Here is a 19,427-nt window from a genome sequence, read left to right as displayed (position 1 = left end):
TGTTTGATAAGTATTGTTGAATATATTTTTTGATGTCAGAGGGACTGCTTAATTTTGATATTTTCACTATTATTTTACAGTACCATTAATAATAAGTCTGTCAGATGATTAGTGTGCAATGAATATGAATGCTGAAGATTAGAATAGTCTGTGGGACATATAAATGTCTGTCAATTGAACTTAAAATCTGCTTTGGTGTGCATGCCTTAATTTAAAAAAATTAAAAAATTAAATTTTGTGATGGGATCATAGAAATCATATTGAGCAACCAATGCCATCTAACCCTTTGTAGTCAAGGAAATGCAGATATTAGTCCCAGGGAAAGCTTTGGTGTGGTGAATTTATAGTTCTCTTATTCTTGACAGGATTGGCATGGGAAATGTTTCTTTATACCCTAGAGCTAGGGCTCTTTCTCAACAGCTGATTGTTTTAAAACAAACAAAATTGAAATCAAGCCACAAGAAAAAATGGGACATTGAGTTGGATATCAAAGGTCTGGTTTAAGAATTAACTTCTTTTATGTGTATAGAACTCACTGGAAAATCCGAATCTAGGAAAGAATGTTTCACTGGGGGGTACAACAGCAGAGAACTTGTGAGGTTTTAATGTTCTTGTGGAAAAATGAGTATAGGTATTGAATGTACATATTCTACATAATCATAACTTAATTTGTAGGAAAGTAGCTGTCCTAGATACTGATCAGTTTCAAGTTCTGATGCCTATCTTTCGCAGAGAGGAGCAGAGAGACACAGTCAGAATAAACATTTGCCTTTAAACATGGTCAGTTTGACATCATCCCTTTCAGAGGCATTTCCTCTCTTTCTGTTTGCTTACTAATCAGTTCAGTTTTTCATGTTACAGATTAGTGTTATGATGTAAAATATTTAAACTATGCAACTTTATCCAAGCGACGGCCTTATATTTTTATCATGTATTAGGATGTGAGTATATCTCATCTTTAAGAGCAATCTATCAGCAAATTTGGACAGGAAAGCCTCCAAGCATTGTCAGTAGCTGTGAGTACATCTTGTCAATGCTTGTTCTAATACATCAGTATTCTCATAAGACCTTCTTGTACAGCTCCTGCTTTATCTATGCAGATACTGGCATTTCCTTGTGCAAACCTAAACTCTGAATATGTTTACCTACTCTTTGAAGATTCCAAGTCCTTCAAAAGTATAAAAATCAACATGAGAAATCTGTGTTGAAGAGAACTGGGGGTTTTATTTTTGTTTAGGGTTTTTCCTTTTTTGGATTCTGTCAAAAATATTCTTTAATAAGTATATATCCCTCTAGAAAGTTGATAGTCTCTTGAGCTTCAAGTATTGGAAATTTCCTGCTTGTTTTGGTAGGTTAAGCCACAGGACAGGGGTTGACAATTGAAAGTGGGCAGTCCAATTTCCAAATTCTAAATCATCCCAATGTTTTCCTAGACAGACATCCTAAGCAATGTGATGCTTACGTATGGTGAAGTGAAATGGAGATAAATATCTCTCTTCCCCTAGACTTTACTCCATATCAACCTTTTTTATTTATGTTCTTTTATCTACCTTAAAATTAATCTAGGTGCTAGTTTTTTTACTGAATTTGAAACAACAGTGCTAGGAAAAATAAAACAAACTTTTTCCCATTTAGATTATTAAATATGCATTAGTAAAAAGGCAAATCAGGAATGTGGAGGTGCAGAAACAGTGTCTGTGCAGAGGTGCTCTTTATAGCAGACAATGTAGTCTTAAAGAAATGCATTTTTTGTTATTTTGTTTGTGGGATGGAATAGAATAGATGTAGCTTTTTTGTTACTGAATGTTCAGTAATGTTTGTTAGAGTTTAACAAAATGAAAGCTATAATAACAGGACATCTCCATGTTTAAACTCCCAAAGAAGATTTCTGCGGGAGAGATGAGCATGCACACGACCAATGTGATCGAGCAATGCCCGTTTATTACAACTAAGAAAGCCCTTTTATAATGTTCTCCCGCACACGTGAGTAACATGCAGTACAAGTCCTCAAGATTGGACAGTTAACTTAGCCCGTGCTTTAAACCTTCTTATGATTGGATAAAAAGTGCCACATCAGCCTTGCCAGGCTTCCTGCCTTGTGGAACTTCCTCTTCTGTCCCAACCCCTTCCAGGGGTTCTTTGTCTCGTCGAGTTTCTCCCCCCTCATTCAGGGTCACATCCTTATCGCATTCTTGCTTGGCTGAGGCTCTTATCAGTCTTGTTCTCACGCAGGATTGCTCACATGGCCATTCTCTCGCAGAAAGTCCTCTAGAATCCCAACAGATTTCTGGTTTGAATTTCACTTTAGTGAGAGTCAAAGGCTTTAACTCAGCAGTAGTCACCCTTCCTCATCCTACCTACAGTTTATATACTAAAAGTTCAATATGGCTATGAAAGTGTACACTGTCAAGCTGAATTTCTCCCTGTTTTGCTCCAGGTTTTATTCTCTTTTGCTCATGCTACATGTATGACAAATTGCTCTTAGATTCTGTTTAGAATGTAAAAGTTGTCTCTAGATGAAACCTAGCTTAATAATTAGAATTAATATGGGGACTTCTCCAGTAGCCAGTATGGATAGCCATGTCTTGATTCCTCTGCCCAGTTTGTTGCCCTATAGACTTCCTCCCTCACATCACACTCCAGAAACACAAATTAGGTGGGTTTAAGGCATTTTTCTCATTGTCTTGAGTAGAGACCATGGCCCTGGTGGCGTTTCATATTGTGCTATGCTGGATCTGCGGCTATTACTGCAGAACTTCTTCCTGAAGTAGATGACAAAACCTGTAAATCTTGCCGAAGATTATAGCAAGAGTAAAACAGGACTGGACTGATAGTCATCCAGCCTCAAAAGGCTCTGCTGGCTCTCTTCATTCTGTAGAGAGGGACTTGGATTACTGTAAGCCACCACCCCCACTAGCACCATCTTGCTGTCAGTTACCTGGCAGAGCCTCAGCATGAGAGCTGTGCTTCATCTATGGCAGTGTTTCAGTTCTCTCAAATTCTGCAAAGAGTAATCCCTTGGAGGGAGGCAGGGCTCTCAGTCTTTTCAATTTGCATTGCCGAGGAAGTGTAAAAGTAGTTTTCATCCCTTTCAATTCTTATCCAACAAGATCAAGAATTGGGTTATTCTGAAATGATACCATATTAATATGGTAAGTTCTGAAACAGTGTCCTGCTTCACTGAAACATGCAGACTTCAGTAATTGGCATGGAAAAACTGGGGTCCTGGGAGATTTCTGCTACATCTTGTTTGATTCCCAGAGGTAGACAGTCTTTTCTTAAAATGTAAATGCTCTTTGGAAGTTATTCACTATTCACCAAGTGTGCTTTCAAACCTTTACTCATGTTTTAACCCCTGTTAACTAATGTGATTATAAATTTTAATTCAAATAAATAATGAATACACGAATGTAGTTTGTATAACACAATCTACAAGTGTCTGTTTAAAGCACCAAAATCATAGTTCATACTCATTTACACCAGAAGGGCTTCCTGAAATACATTTTATCTAGCTGCTGCTTACCTATTTCATGTAAATTGAATGGAAGAGATGATTAACTGTGGTCTATAATGTACTTCATTTCAAAATCTGATAGAATAATTATGTGGCTCAGGAGGATTATAAGAGTGATGAAGTATAGATAACATTTAACCTGTGTCTTGAACTAGAAAAAAGTAGTGACTCTTCCATGTAATTTGTTGCTGAAAACGTTTCTTAAAAAAGCATGAGTTTTACAATAATAGAAGACCAAACTATTTAAGGTCTGATATTTGGAATGTCTTTTAACACAGGCACTTTTATAGTATAATTTATTTTGAACTAAACATATGAAAAAAGCCCCAGCAGATAGTTCACTGAAATTTTGTCAAACTCTGAATTGAATTTTCTTCAATTAAATTCTTAAATTTTTCAAATTTTATTTATTCAGACTTGGGTAGCTTCATTGCCAGTTTTGACTTCTCTTGACAGCATGTGATTCTTGCTTAACAAACGAAATTTTAGATTAGCATCTTTATTAAGTGTCAAAAAGAAGTATATTGATTCACAAAAGTGCTGAGTATTAATATAGCTTAACTGAAATTTATAGAAACATCATTTGTCTGTTTTTCTGGCACAGGAATGAAATTACTGCCTAATTTAACATATTGAACCTCCTTTTAATAAGTTTTTGAATGTGAAGTATTTTCTGTGTTGTACCAGAGACCTCCTGGAATCATCCAGTACTAAACTGATGATAATAGAGCTGATGCAGTTGATGAATTTGAGGAATTGCTCATAAACTGACTAACAAGCTGTGAGCAGTTTCCTGTTAAGTAATAAAATTATTTAATATTTTAGGCAGCATTGCTCTGCCTAAAGAGAATGTGGTGTATGATCTCAGCATCTGTATTATCTGGTAGTTGGATAAACACTGAAATGTCTGCATGAAAGTATTTCTTCTGGCATATTGATGTTACAGAGCACATTCCTTGGAACAATGGAAATGTTCAAACAATCAGGCAAATGAGCCTCTAAACCACTTACCACTTACAAAGCCTGAGTCAAGATAAGGTACTATCTTACTCAATACATTAGTACCTGTGTATTAGTGAACTTTTTCTGACTATAGTGCCCTTGCCCAATATATCTCTCAAAGGATATACATGATTATAGATCTGTCATTTAAACAAAAGTGTTCTGTGATGTTATGCATGGAATATTTCTGACATATTAGTGAATAAGACTGAAAACGTATCATCCTTGGGCATCATCAGACAGTCCACTTTTACTTTGGTGCCTTATGGTTACATTTGCACAGTATACCTTGCTGCTTATTCCAGTACAATCAGAAAACTTAACAGAATGATGATATAATTTGATTTATAAAGTTGGGTTCTTATAGTAAATATGTGAATCATAATACAAGCTCTACTAACAATTTGTTATTGGATCACCTCACTTTCAAAACCAATTAATTGGCTTCATAGCTAGTGGTTTGGAGATTTTCAGGGACTAAATTTCTTAAAATTAATTCTGGAATTTTATATTTTTGTTTTAGCAGGTTGATTTATTAGGCTCTGCATGTAATTGTGAATTTAACTTTGAAAGAAAATGAGTTGATTATAGAAAGTTTTTATTTTGTGCTTAAAGGACTTGATTTTGAATGCCTCATTGTTAAGGTTCTCATAACTGTTTTGAGAAGTATGAATTATTTCACTGTTTCAGTAGAAATTTTTCATTATTTTTTTCAATTCTATGTTGATTTGTTGATAAGACTAAGCAAAGTAAATTTGGGGGGATTTTAGCACCTGATAAGAGTAAAATCCGTAACATTCTTATTGCAGGACTCAGCACAAAATGGCCCATGTTAAGTAGTTACATAGGTGCTCCTGATTGCTTCTGCTCTGACCAAATTTGGAATAAGACAACAGTGTGCACAGCAGAGCTAGACTTAAAACTCCATAATTGCTCATGAGACACAGAACTGCAGTTGTGTGGGACTCATTGTTGTGAAGTAGCTGGCATGAAGAATTAGCCAGAAGTAAATCAGGGCAACTCTTAATTATTCTAACACCACTGGACAAAGAAGTTTTTTCCCCCTGCCTGTATTAACCAAGATAGATAGTGAAACATTTTCAGATAAGAGGGAACATGAGTGTGTTGGTTTAAGCCCTGCCGGGACCGGAGACCACGTTGCCGTTGCCCCTCCCCCACCCTTAGCCGGTCAGGCTGGCAGTGAGGCACAAACCCCGGGTTAAAATAAGAAGAAATTTAATACAACAGTGTGATAAACAACCTGAACAACAACAGTAGCAATGATAACAGCGATGTACAGTAATAACAGCAAAGACAAAAAGATATACAAAAAGCAAGACAAAAGATATACAGAGAGATACCACAAATGGTTGCGGACAGCCCGGTGCTTCCCACGACCAAAGCTACAAAGGAAAAAAATTCCCGTGCTCCCGCGCCCAGACCTGACATCAGCATGGTATGAATAACCCGGCTGGAGATCCCTTCCCCCTTCTCTGCTGGGGAAACTTAACCTTATCCTAGCTGAACCAGGACATAATCCACCCCTTTATTCTATACCATCTGCATCATGTCCAGCTGCCATTTAGCAGTTAACAATAACAAAATAACAATTCACAAAGGCACAGCCTAATTCACGGCATGTTCTCACCCAGAATCAAGTCCCCCTGTGGTACGCATTGGACCTCTCCATTGTCCAGCATCACCCACCAGGTACATCCAGGTCCTTGGGCAAAAGCAATCCCGTGGATGGGTTTGCCTTTACCTTTGCCTGGTGCAGGACTAAACCAGACCATTTTTCCCAATATATTCCTCATGCGCACCACAGGGACTTTATCCCCATCTACAGCACATGGAGGTTTTGACTGAGCCGGGCCAGCTTGACTGGCAGATCCTCTTGTGTTGACTAGCCAGGTGGCCTTTGCTAGATGCATGTCCCAGTCTTTGAAGGTCCCACCTCCCAGTGCTTTCAGTGTGGTTTTTAACAGTCCATTGTAGCGCTCGATCTTCCCAGAGGCTGGTGCGTGGTAGGGGATATGGTAGACCCACTCGATGCCGTGTTCTTCTGCCCAGGCATTTATGAGGTTGTTTTGGAAGTGGGTCCTGTTGTCTGACTCAATTCTCTCTGGGGTGCTGTTTTGCCACAGGACTTGGGTTTCAAGGCCCAGGATGGTGTTTCGGGCAGTGGCGTGGGGTGCTGGGTAAGCTTCCAACCATCCAGTGGTTACTTCCACCATTGTGAGCACGTGGCGCTTCCTGTGGCGGGTCTGTGGCAGTGTGATGTAGTCAATCTGCCGGGCCTCTCCATATCTATATTTCAGCCATCACTCTCCATTTCTCTGGGGCTTCACCCGCTTGGCATGTTTGATTGCAGCACACGTCTCACATCCGTGGATGATCTCTGCAGTGGTGTCAATGGTGAGGTCCACCCCTAGATCTCGAGCCCACCTGTATATTGCATCTCTACCTTGGTGGCCCAAGGTCTCATGGGCCCACCGAGCTATGAACAGTTCACCTTTGCGCTGCCAGTCCAAGTCCACCTGAGCCACTCTAATCTTAGCAGCTTGGTCTGCCTGCTGGTTGTGTCGATGTTCATCAGTGGCCCGACTCTTGGGTACATGGGCATCCACATGGCACACCTTCACAACGAGGTTTTCCACACGGGCTGCAATGTCCTGCCATACTTCAGCAGCCCAGACGGTTTTACCCTTACGTTGCCAGTTCTGCTTCCATTGCTGCAACCACTTCCACAGGGTATTCACCACTGCCCATGAGTCAGTGTAGAGGTAGAGCCTTGGCCACTTTTCCCACTCAGCAATATCCAAAGCAAGCTGGATGGCTTTCGCCTCTGCGAACTGGCTCAATTCACCCTGTCCCTCAGCAGCTTTAGTGACCTGTTGTGTGGGACTCCATACAGCAGCCTTCCACCATCGATGTTTTCCCACAATACGACAAGACCCATCAGTGAACAGGGCATATCGCTTCTCCTCATCCGGCAGCTTGTTATATGGTGGGGCCTCCTTAGCACGTGTCACCTCCTGTTCTGGTGACATCCTGGAATCTTTGCTCTCTGGCCAGTTCGTAATCACCTCTAGTATCCCTGGGCGGCTGGGGTTCCCTATTCGAGCCCGTTGTGTTATCAGCACAACCCATTTACTCCACGTGGCATCTGTTGCATGATGCGTGGAGGAGGCCTTTCCTTTGAACATCCACCCCAGCACCGGCAGTCGGGGTGCCAGGAGGAGCTGTGTTTCAGTGCCAACCACTTCTGAGGCAGCCCGAACTCCTTCGTACGCTGCCAGTATCTCCTTCTCAGTTGGTGTATAATTAGCTTCAGAGCCTTTGTATCCCTGGCTCCAAAAGCCTAGAGGTTGGCCTCGGGTTTCCCCAGGTGCTCTCTGCCAGAGGCTCCAGGTAGGGTCATTCTACCCGGCTGCGGTGTAGAGCATGTTCTTAACATCCTGCCCTTCCCGGACTGGCCCGAGGGCTACTGCTTGGGCAATCTCTTGTTTAATCTGTTCAAAGGATTGTTGTTGCTCAGGGCCCCATTCAAAATTGTTCTTCTTATGGGTTATGTGGTAGAGAGGGCTCACAATCAGGCTGTAGTTCGGGCTGTGGTTCCTCCAGAACCCCACAGCACCCAGGAAAGACTGCATCTCCTTTTTAGAGGTTAGTGGGGCCATGGCTGTTATCTTGTTTATCACCTCCACTGGGATGTGGCGATACCCATCTTGCCATTTTATTCCTAGGAACTGAATTCCCTTGCAAGCCCCTTAACTTTCTTTTGCTTAATGGCAAAGCTGGCCTTCAGGAGGATTTCAATTATCTTCTTCCCTTTCTCAAAGACTTCCTCGGCTGTGTCCCCCCATACAATGATGTCATCAATGTACTGCAGGTGTTCTGGAGCCCCACCTTTCTCCAGTGCAGTATGGACCAGACCAGGGCAAATGGTGGAGCTGTGGTTCCACCCCTGGGGCAATCAATTCCAGGTGTACTGGATGCCTCTCCAAGTGAACGCAAACTCTGGCGCTATCAGAATGGAGAAGAATGGCATACCACTTGGCTGCTTCAACTCCAGTTCATCCTGGAGCTCTATCATGCCCGGCACTGCAGCACTCATTGCTGGCGTAACTTCATCCAGGCCACGGTAGTCCACAGTTAGCCTCCATTCGCCATTAGGCTTTCCCACTGGCCATATAGGGCTGTTGAAGAATGAGTGAGTTTTGCTGATCACCTTATGGCTTTCTAGTTGACGGATCAGCTTATGGATGGGGACCAGGGAATCGGTTGGTGCGGTACTGCCACCGGTGCACTGTCCTGGTAGCAATCGGCACTCGCTGCTCCTCAACCTTAAGCTGCCCCACCACTGAGGTATCCTCTGAGAGGCCGGGTAAGGTGGACAACTGTTCAACCTCCTCCAGGGCAGCTACACCAAAAGCCCACCGGTACCCTTTTGGGTCTTTGAAGTACCCTCTCCTGAGATAGTCTATGCCCAGGATGCACGGGGCATCTGGGCCAGTCACAATGGGGTGCTTGTGCCAGTCCTTCCCAGTCAGGCTCACTTCAGCTTCCAGTAGGGTCAGCTGTTGGGATCCCCCTGTCACTCCGGAGATGCAGATGGATTCAACCCCACTGTAGCTCGATGGCATCAGGGTTCACTGTACGCCAGTGTCCACCAAAGCCTTATACTCTTGTGGGTCTGACGTGCCAGGCCATCGGATCCACACTGTCCAGTAAATCCAATTATCCCTTTCCTCCACCTGGATGGAGACAGGGCCCCTCTAATCCTGCTCATCATCACTCACTTCTTGCAAGAATGATTTACTGGTCCCCTCAAGAGGGTCAGACATAACATTCACCGTTCTATTCTGTCTGGGGGATTTCTGACTGGACACTGGAGCTGCGCTTTTCTTGGAGGACTCCCCTTTTGTGATGGTCTTCCCTTTCAGCTGCTCTACTCATGCATCTAGGGCGGCAGTGGGCTGTCCATCCCACCTCCTCAATGTTTTCTCCATGGTCGTGGAGAAAAAAACACAGGGTGCCTCGTGGTGTGTGCCTTCTGCTGCCTTTCTCTTGGGTGGGGAAACGTTTACTTCTAATGGCTGAGACATCAGCCCGTGCAGGTGGAATGTAGGACATGCCCTCTTCCATTTTCTGGACCCTCTGAGACAGTTCCTCCACAGCTGAGACCCAGGAATGGTGAGATGAAGGGAGATTTCCCTCATATTGCTGGAGCTTGCCAACCACTCCATCCACTGTCAGAGTGTGGGTGTCTGTCCACCAGGACACTATTGCCAATGCTTTCGAGTGTGCTTCTGGTGCGCTCTTCAGGAACTTTCGCCACATCAGGTGTGTGCAAGGGGCCTGATCTGGGTCCATGGGTGACTGCTCATCATTCAGATCACCATAGATCATCTCAAACACAGCCAGTTCCCTGAGGTTCTGGATGCCTTTCTCAATGTTGGTCCATTTGCTGAGCTGACATAGGATATCATCCTTGTAGGGGTGTCTCTCCCTTACACTGAGCAGGAGTCGCTTCCAAAGGCTGAGGGTTTGAGTCTGTTTCCCTATTTCCCTATCAATGCCAGCATCCTTGGCCAAAGATCCAAGCTGCTTGGCCTCTCTCCCCTCCATTTCAAAAGCACTGGCTCCATTGTCCCAGAATCGGAGCAGCCAGGTGCAAATCTGCTCGCCTCTCAGGCGGCTGAAATCTCTCCGCATATCTCGCAACTCAGTTGGGGATAGAGATCAGACGATCACCTCTGGCCCTTCCTCCTGTTCCCGTGCTGGGCCTGGCTCATCCCCATCCCCCACTTTGCGAGCTGACTTTCTGGTATATTTTGTTTTCTGTATTGGGGCGACTGACACCGGTACTGGCTGGCTCTCTGGCTCAGTCGCTGTGCTGGTGGAGGCAACTGAAACTGGTTCTGCCTGTTCCCCCGGCCCAGATACTGTACCAGTAACTTCACTCTCAGATTCTGCAGCCTTTTCTCCCCCCTGAGGGCAGCGGGTGGTATTAAAGAGGACACGGTAGGCATGGGCAAGTCCCCAACACATTGCAGCGAGTTGTGTCTCCTGGGTTTTGCCAGCTTGGTAACACACCCTTTCTAAGCACTCCACCAGCTTATCAGGGCTCTGCATTTGTTCGGGAGTGAAATTCCAAAGCATTGGAGGTGACCACTGACTCAGGCCTTTGCCCATCTTTTCCCACACCCCTTGCCACTCACTATTATCTGACCACAGGGCAGGTTTCCGGGCACTGCTATTGTTAGAGAAATGCCGCATGGCCAAAACCGAAATCAGGCAGGCATTCAGAAAGCATTATGCCGCAATCACACTGGCCTGAAGGCTGCAAGGATAATTGAAAATCTCCAAAACTGAGAGGATCTCTTCCCCTGGCTCACCCATAGAGGGGGTGAGACCCCTAAAAAAAGCCCAGGCAGCAAACAGGTACCAGCCCGCCCCACCCCCCCTCCAGCGATACAAACACATTATAAGCAGTCAATAGCCAGTACATCAACATAAGACCCTTTATACATTTTCCACCGATGACAAACGCCACCACTGGGATCATATACTGGATGTAAGGAATATTCCAGCCCCACATGCAAGCAAGTGGGCCAGCATTGCAAACATTTTCTTATCAAACAAATACAAATACAAACAGAAAAAATATTACACTCAACAGATTGCTCTAACACACTCTGGTCAGGGTCTGTCCCTTTTTGATTCTTATTTCAACCCAATTCATGCCCCACGTTGGTGCACCAAAAAGGCTGTGTTGGTTTAAGCCCTGCCAGGACCAGAGACCACATTGCCATTGTCCCTCCCCCACTCTCAGCCGGTTGGGCTGGAAGTGAGGCACAAACCCCGGGTTAAAATAAGAAGAAATTTAATACAACAGTGTGATAAGCAATCTGAACAACAACAGTATCAGTGATAACAGCGATGAACAGTAATAACAGCAAACAAGACAAAAGATATACAGAGAGATACTGCAAATGGTTATGGACAGCCCGGTGCTTCCCACGACCAAAGCTACAAAGGAAAAAAAATCCCATGCTCCTGCGCCCGGACCTGACATCAGCATGGTATGAATAACCTGGCTGGAGATCCCTTCCCCCTTCTCTGCTGGGGAAACTTAACCCTATCCTAGCTGAACCAGGACAATGAGTTATCTGTTCTCATCTCCTACAGACCACAGAATTTGCCATAGGACCTTCATCACCATATTCCAAGTCCATTGGTTGGGACTGGGAGTAGCATTTGGGAAAACATGCAGCCTTGTTTTAAAGATTTCCAGTAATGGCTAATTGCTATCTCTGTTTAAAAGAGAAAGTGCAATGTGTATTCTCAAGCTCTGTCATGACATGGATGAAGGTTTAATGTATTCTTTTTGTTGTATAACTATTCCATGGCAACTACAGGAGGAATTAATATTTGGGAAAACGTCTTTTTATTTTTAGATACATTTAATTTGACAGCTCTTTTGACCTTTTTAAAAAAGGCTTATTATGTGATCACTTTTAATTCCATCTTCTGTTGTCACTGACAGCTATGAAGAAAATCAGCACCTTGTGATTACTGTTACAAATCGCTAAAAATTCAACGGCCACTTAAAAAAATCTCTGCTGCAGGAAAATATGAGGAATCTTAAGTTTTGATCTTATGTAGAGTTTATATAGTCTTCCATTTGTTGCTTGAAGAGCACAAGCAGAACTCCCTAAAACCTTCTCTAAACCTGATATCAACAAATCCAGTGGCAGAATGTACAAGCAGAGATAACACAAATACTAACATAACTTTCACACTTAACTTTTAAATGCAGTGGGTTTTAGTATAAAATCATTGTTGATGGTTGCGTTTGTCATCAGTAACTGTGACTGCATGTGTTATGTGTGTTCTGGGTGTACAGATATACATGGAGCAAATACTGTGTTAAATATTAATATCTGAAGGCTGAGAAAAAAAAAAAAAAAAGAGATTAAAAATGGCTGAGTTAAAGACACTTGCTTGGTTGTTTTTGTAAGAGGGAGTATGTTAGACTACCATCTGTGCCCAGTGCATACAGATGGCCAGCAAATGGTATAATTTGCATAGTCCATTTAAAAGGCAATAAATTTAATAAAATGCAGTTGTGTTATCGATTTTCTTATCTAAATTTCTATATTTTGTTGTGCAGGCTCCTGGTTATGTTCAAGTGACTTTCTGACTTTTGGATGTTCCAAAATACACAGCCCTCTCATTTGTGGCTCAGATTAGTTTTCCATAACCTCCAGTGTACATTAGGATAAGAATATTATTCTGTCCCAGTTTATTCTCTGTAGCTTTTTACCAGATGTGTTTCTAAATAAGCTTTACAGATATGCTTCTCTTTCTATTCCCATATTTATAATGCTTTTGACTAAACTTGTGTCTGCAGCTGTAAATTTCTCTGAAACAGCCCCTGTGAATATAATCAATACACTCTTCACTCACTCCTACAGATTTCAGTTGTAACTCATTGCCTTTCTTGGTTTTATTTGTATGTGTCAGTGAGCTTGCTGAGGTTTAGGACTACCTGAAAAAAAAGAGGAAGCCCACTGTAAATGCAAACTCTTAATGTTGTTCATTACTACCACAAGAAGTACAACCTCAAAATATAGGTCTTTCAGGGTAGCTGCCTGGAAATGTGGAGCTTTTACAGACTAGTAACTAAATGTCTCCTTTTTTGGAGGTGAATTTAGAGCTAGGTGGTTTCTCTTAATTATTATATATATATATATGTGTGTGTGTGTGTATGCATACGCAAATGGAAATTGAAAATAATTTATATTCCACAAATGGAATATGAAATTGTTCACCTACATGTTATTTGTGAAACACTGCTAGAGTCATTATCTCTGAGTATCTGCTTTTCACAATTTGTTATTTCAGGTTTAGGGTTGATTGAGTTAATCACATGGTGATTGTATTTGCATTCTGTTTCTGGAACAGATGATTCCCAAAATGACAAAGATCTTGGAAGGCAGTCTCACAAAAAGATGAAAATATATAACCCTGTGAGTGCTGATAATGCTTGTGGTATCTACAAATATTTTGGGAAATAAGATAGCTTCTAAATTCATAGGAATAATAAAAAATATGTGAATAGTGTTGATATGAATTTGCATTTTACTTGAATAAATGGTCATGTTTTCAGGCATTCATTCAGCTATCCAGATGTAGTCTATATATACGTAGACTTGCCATTAAATACAAGATATCTCTAAGTGCTTTAACCTAGAAGAAATCAAAGTTTCCAAAAGCAAATTTTTCAGCCTATATATATCATAATAGATATTTAGTTGTTCCTGAGATTAACTTTTACATAATTTGTATGCATGAACAGAGACTATGTCAAGAAAAATGAAACAAGGCAAAGATCATTGTAGACCGAAAGCTCATGCTTATCAGTGCCAAAAAAGTTTGTCTGTATATATAAACCACATGCCATTTAGCATCATTAGAGTGCAGCCAAGCACAGCAGTATTTCACCTTCTCATAGTGGAAGGGAAAAAAGGAAGAACTCTTTTAACAGCTGAATGAACTCCACACATAATCAGCTCATTGTAAAACTGAATCCTTCTATGTTTAAAACAAAAACCACTAAGGTATTGTTTAATGAAGCAGTCCAGTTAATCCACAGCAAAGAGAAGGCCATAAAGCTAGGATAAAGTTGCACGTACTTTTTAAGGAATTTGGTGAGCTCAACTACATATAGTTAATAGAATGAAGCTTGGTAGGGGAGTTTATTTTTTGCAAAGCAATGGAAAAGTCTCAAAAAGCAATTAGCTATTTGTTAAGGTAATTAAGAGATGTACACACCCATGTATTAAAAAAACTGTATTGAATTTAAGGAATAATGAAATGCTGTATAAATTTTTACATTGTATTAAAGAAACCATTACCAAGACGATGTGTAGCTCTGTTCTTGATACTTGAAAGAAGTTGAACACACATTCTAGAACATGTATAAAAAAACCCGGAAGAACTATTCAAGAGTTAACAAAATTACTGTGTGACATGAAAATAAAGGACCTCAGGTTATTTTTGTTTTATTTATGCTGAAGATGAATAAGATACATCTCAATCACAGTTTCAAAACAGGAAATTTCTGCTAATAGAATGTTATTTAATTTAGTACAGAAAGGCACAATGAGATCCAAAGGCTTGAAACTGAAGCTAAATGTATTGATTCTACATGCAGTATGACATTCTTAATAGCGAAGATAACTAAGCACTAGAGCAATATACTTCAGAAATCATAAAGATAGAACATCCCACGGAAAGAGAGAAAAACTCAGTTTGAAGGCCATTTGAAGTACAAAATCTAGAACTGTGGCATTTATTTGTACCAGAATATGCACTCTCCTTAGCAGACAGAAAATTAGTGTGAGACTTACAGAAATTCCACAAAGTAACTGTAAAACAATGTCTTCCAGGAACTGAAAGTGGCTATGTTCAGAACTGCAATTCTAAGTGATAAAGATGATGTTTTCGTAATTGTTATCTTTTGACAAAATCCATCCTGTGACACAGATACAACTGACTAACCTTCTGGTTGGTTTAGCTGGTTAGTGGTGTGGTTGAATTCTTCAACCATTCTATTACTTAATTATTTAGTTAAATGCTTTGTGCTTTTTTAACTGATAAATCACTCAACTCAGTAGAATAGATCTTCTGCAAGAAAAAGCTGTCCTATATTCAAGTTACACACTAAATCAGTTTTACAGTTGGTTTATATAATGGAGTAACACCAGCCCACAAGCATCTGCTCTTAGGGTGCTGCATATTCCTACTCAAACATGTACCAGCCAGTGTAGATCAGATGACAGGACTCCTTCAAGCAGCTGTGCTACTCCTGCAGCACCCCACAATTCCCAAATATTTTAAAAGAGAGGCTATAAATGAGGATTGCCCATTTCTATGTGTGTCTTTTAATAAAACAGTGGATGTGAGACCATGGTTCCTGCTTAATAATTATAACCCCATACTTTAATGTTCATTTCTGAACATGGATTTCTTTTAGTTGGGGAAGAAGTTATTTAAGTAGTCAAAAAAATTTAGAGATGCTTATTTACATAGCTGGGTGTCATTTTCTCCCAAAGAAGAGTTTTGGTTTTGAAAAAGGTGCCATATGTAATTTAACAGTTTTTACTTGACAGGGGATATTTGTTAGCGGCTTGGCATGCCTTGGCAGGAGGTCTTTTATGATACCATGTCTTCAGTTACTCTGCCTTGCAAGGAGGAACAAGTCAGATTGCAGTTCTTGTTATTGCAAAAAGATTTAATCTGATGCTACTAAAGGATCACCCATCTTAATGAAGAAAACCATGTCCTATCTCTGGATCTTCTGGTCCTAAGAAGTTAAATACCTGTCCAGGAATCAGTTCTTAAAGTATCTGCACATTTCACTTCTCAGTGAACACACAAGACTTCAAGTCTTTGAATTACACTAGTACTAACCTCTGAGAAGAACGAGAGACATCAGATCTGTGTGTACCATATAGTTAAAATGAGTCATGGAATAAGAAAGGTGGTGGATGCTGTGGAAAGTTTGGTCATAGATCAGGCTTATGAGAAGCTTTGCCTGTATGTGTAATCATTCACTGACAGCTTTGGTTTCCAGTAAAACATGCACATATGCGTGTGCTCTGACATCAGGCATTCAAAATACAGTGAGTATGGATATGACATGAGAATATCAGATATATACTAACTGAGCAAAAGGATTTGGAGGAACAATCTGAATCAGGTTGTAATCTTGGGAAATAGAAATTTTCTTCAACTTGTGATGGAATGGCCCCAGACATGAGAGTGTAAATTCTTTATTAATAGTGTATTATGCTGTTGTGGAAGTCCGCATCTTGGAAGCTGAATTCACGTACTTAAAATTAGACATCATAACAAATTGTAAGGTTTGGAATATCAGTATGTTGAAATACTCCATGAAAAATTGTTACATACAAATGAATACAGAGCAAAATATCCTATTTCACACATACAGATCTTAAAACCAGAATTAAATGTTTTCAGAAAGAACATCTTTCTGTTAGAATGTTATTACTGTCACACTTTTACTGCTTGATGCACATAATTCTGATTCTACTTGTCTCACTCTAGATCCCAACAGACATCCAGACTTAGTTTTCATCTTTTTCCCTTTTATGTATAAATTAGGATCATCTGGCATGTCTGTGAAGGCCCCTGAGAGATCCAACATACTGGTAAGAGAGAGAAGATAGTGACTGGCTTTTATCCTTGAAACCCATCTTGTCTACTTTGAGTATTCAGATGTATCTGTATTAGTCCTCCCTTTTAATATCTTCAGAGGTATTCTGCTCTCCCTAGTAGCAGAGTCATTATATAATAAAAAGGCAAAAGTAGAAAAATAAATTCAGTCCAAAGCCTGTACTATAGCTGCTTCTCCTGTATGTCCTGGTAGAGTACACTGGTATGAAAAGATTTGATGAGGGAAGATTGTACTCCTCCATGCTTGGCATCAAGGCACAGAATTTGCAGAAGATGGGCTAAGGTGCCAAGAACATGTGCCAAGTCATCATATCTCTTCAGCTCCTTCTGCTGGAAGGACCTCACCACAGCTCCCAGAATGCTCAAAATCCACCATCAGTCAGTGATAATGCAGCTATTTAAGCACCAGTCCTTACTTCAGGGCAACTGGCCAGACTGAAGCAGACGGCACAATTTCACTCTTATTTTAGTAATTTGTGAAGTATTTCAGGGTGAACACATGCAAATAAATGTGAATTATTGGAGAGTGCTTTGTTTGTTGGGGATACGCTAAATGAAATCATCTACTTTGTTAGGAAGTTTCCTAGAAAACTGACTTAGCATGATATTGATGCTGAAGGGTGACAGATGCTTAATTCAGGGCAATGTTAGTGTAATTTTCATTAGGGACAATCATCAGATAGTGCCATGTATTTATACTGAACATAAAGCTCAAGTCAAAGGTAAAGCACATATCTGTTAAAAGTTTGTTATCAAATTGAAATCCCCAGTGGGTGGGTTGATTGGTTGGTTGGTTGGTTGGTTGGTTTGAGCGCTAGTTTTGCTTCCTCTCACCTTACAACAAGTAGTGGGAAACTATAAAAAAAAGAGTGCCACAGAGCAGTCATTCAAAACGGTTGAGGATTACCATCAACCCTTAAAAAGTATCCTGGACTACCATATATCTTTATTGTCCATTTTAAACAGGTTGTTTAAATTATACTCTTTTTTTGGTTGGGGTTTTGTTTTGGTTTTGTTTTTTTTTGGTCATGATCATATTCAGGACTACAGTTTGGGAACAAGTGCAAATAGAGTTACTTTGGGTTTTTTCTCTACCTTCCTGTCCTGCAATGTAGTTATGATGTTTTATACACAGCTTTTCAGCTGTAGATACCAGTACACTGAGCTCACTGTCAAAGGAGATACTGTATTCTTTTGTACAACACTATCTCCAGCTTACAAACAGGGAAATGGAGGCACAGGGAAGAAAAGATACTTTTGTTTTCCCTAAGGCTATCCAGTAGACCATTTGGCAAAATCAGGAGTAGAGTTCAGGTCTCTCAAGGTCAGTGTCTGCATTAAACTGCTTGTTTAACAATTGGAAAAGTTGTAATCCTCAAATTTGCTAATCTATGCACTTTACTTCCCTGAGGCCAATTTTAGAATGGTTTACTGCAAGCCTCTTCACCTGTGAAAGGGGAAGTAAAGATTCTGACATTTGCCTGCAGTATAGGTGGACAGTTGTCATTTTTGTTCAGGGTTTTACGGTTTGTTAGTATGATCATATATGACAAGTATATAGGGCCCTATGTTGTAAAATCTTGTTTCTGATCATAATCTTGATGTTTTGAAAACATATGAAGGTATTTCACCTGCTTCATACAACATGGTTATTAATAATATATTTCATCTTCGTCTTTTTTTTTTTTTACTTTTTATCTTTGGTAATTTTGGGGAACAGCAGTTTCTTGTTGGAATCTCTGAATCAGATGGGCAAGACCATCATCTCAGTTAGGGAGATGGCAATTCAGCATGGAGAGAAAAAGACATAAAGAAGAACAGATAAAAAGCTACTTTCATGATATATCTGGACAACAAGATACTGCTGCAAAGCAGTGTGTTGATGTTGATTCCAAGTGAACTAGCTGGGTTGCCAGAAGCAGTGTAACTGTGGTTTCACTCAGACTGGGGATTGGACTGATGTAGTGCAGAGCTAGACTTGGGTAACTCTGCATGACACTGCATTGTACTTCTGTTGATGATACACAGAACAATAGTTACATGTGAGCTATTGTGTAAGTGTGAAATTACTTACTCTAAAAGGCATTTTCTCAGATTTAAAAAAGAAAGCCTTCTACAGAGCTGTGTGTTACTGACCTTAGTCCTAAATTACTAATTTTATAATGTCTTGATAAGTACAAAAACCTGATGCATTCTTGTGTTATATGAACTAACAATGTGTAAAAAGAAGTTTAAGGTGCATCCTGCTGAATTTTTGTGTTAATTCATGTACTTTATTTCACAGGCAAAAAACCCAAGCAAGAACAGATCACTCACAATTGCACATATTTCAGCCTGATGATGATGGTACTTTAATTAGAACAGTGGAAAGTCAGCATGAAATCTTTTGTTTTACAGAAAGCAAGAAGAATTGAGGTTAATTAAAGGTTAATTAGAGTCTAATTGGTAGTTCTTTTTTTTTTTCCTTCTCTGGTGATAACAAGTATGTTAGAAGCCTTGACTCTGATGGCAACAGATTGGGCAGGCCTGGTGTAGATTGCTACTGCCAGCACGAAAGTGGTGCTGCAATTCTGCAGCTCCAGTTCTTAATCAATGAGGTAAGGACATATTTACTCAGATTATTCTGTATAAATTTAGTTGA

The 19,427-nt window shown here is 40.6% G+C and overlaps 1 protein-coding gene across 1 annotated transcript in view; it reads left to right on the top strand.

Moving 5' to 3' along the window:
- The window catches only part of STXBP5L (syntaxin binding protein 5L), a 202,229-nt gene that overhangs the window by 47,092 nt on the left and 135,710 nt on the right, over positions 1–19,427 (top strand). The window contains exon 3 of the mRNA XM_074900267.1: positions 19,302–19,383. Within this exon, the coding sequence (XP_074756368.1) occupies positions 19,302–19,383 (82 nt within the window). The remainder of the gene's footprint in view (positions 1–19,301; positions 19,384–19,427) is intronic.

The sequence above is a fragment of the Athene noctua genome, chromosome 1, assembly GCF_965140245.1.
Source record: "Athene noctua chromosome 1, bAthNoc1.hap1.1, whole genome shotgun sequence".
NCBI classification, from domain to species: domain Eukaryota; kingdom Metazoa; phylum Chordata; class Aves; order Strigiformes; family Strigidae; genus Athene; species Athene noctua.
This window is presented reverse-complemented; position numbering and strand designations above follow the sequence as displayed.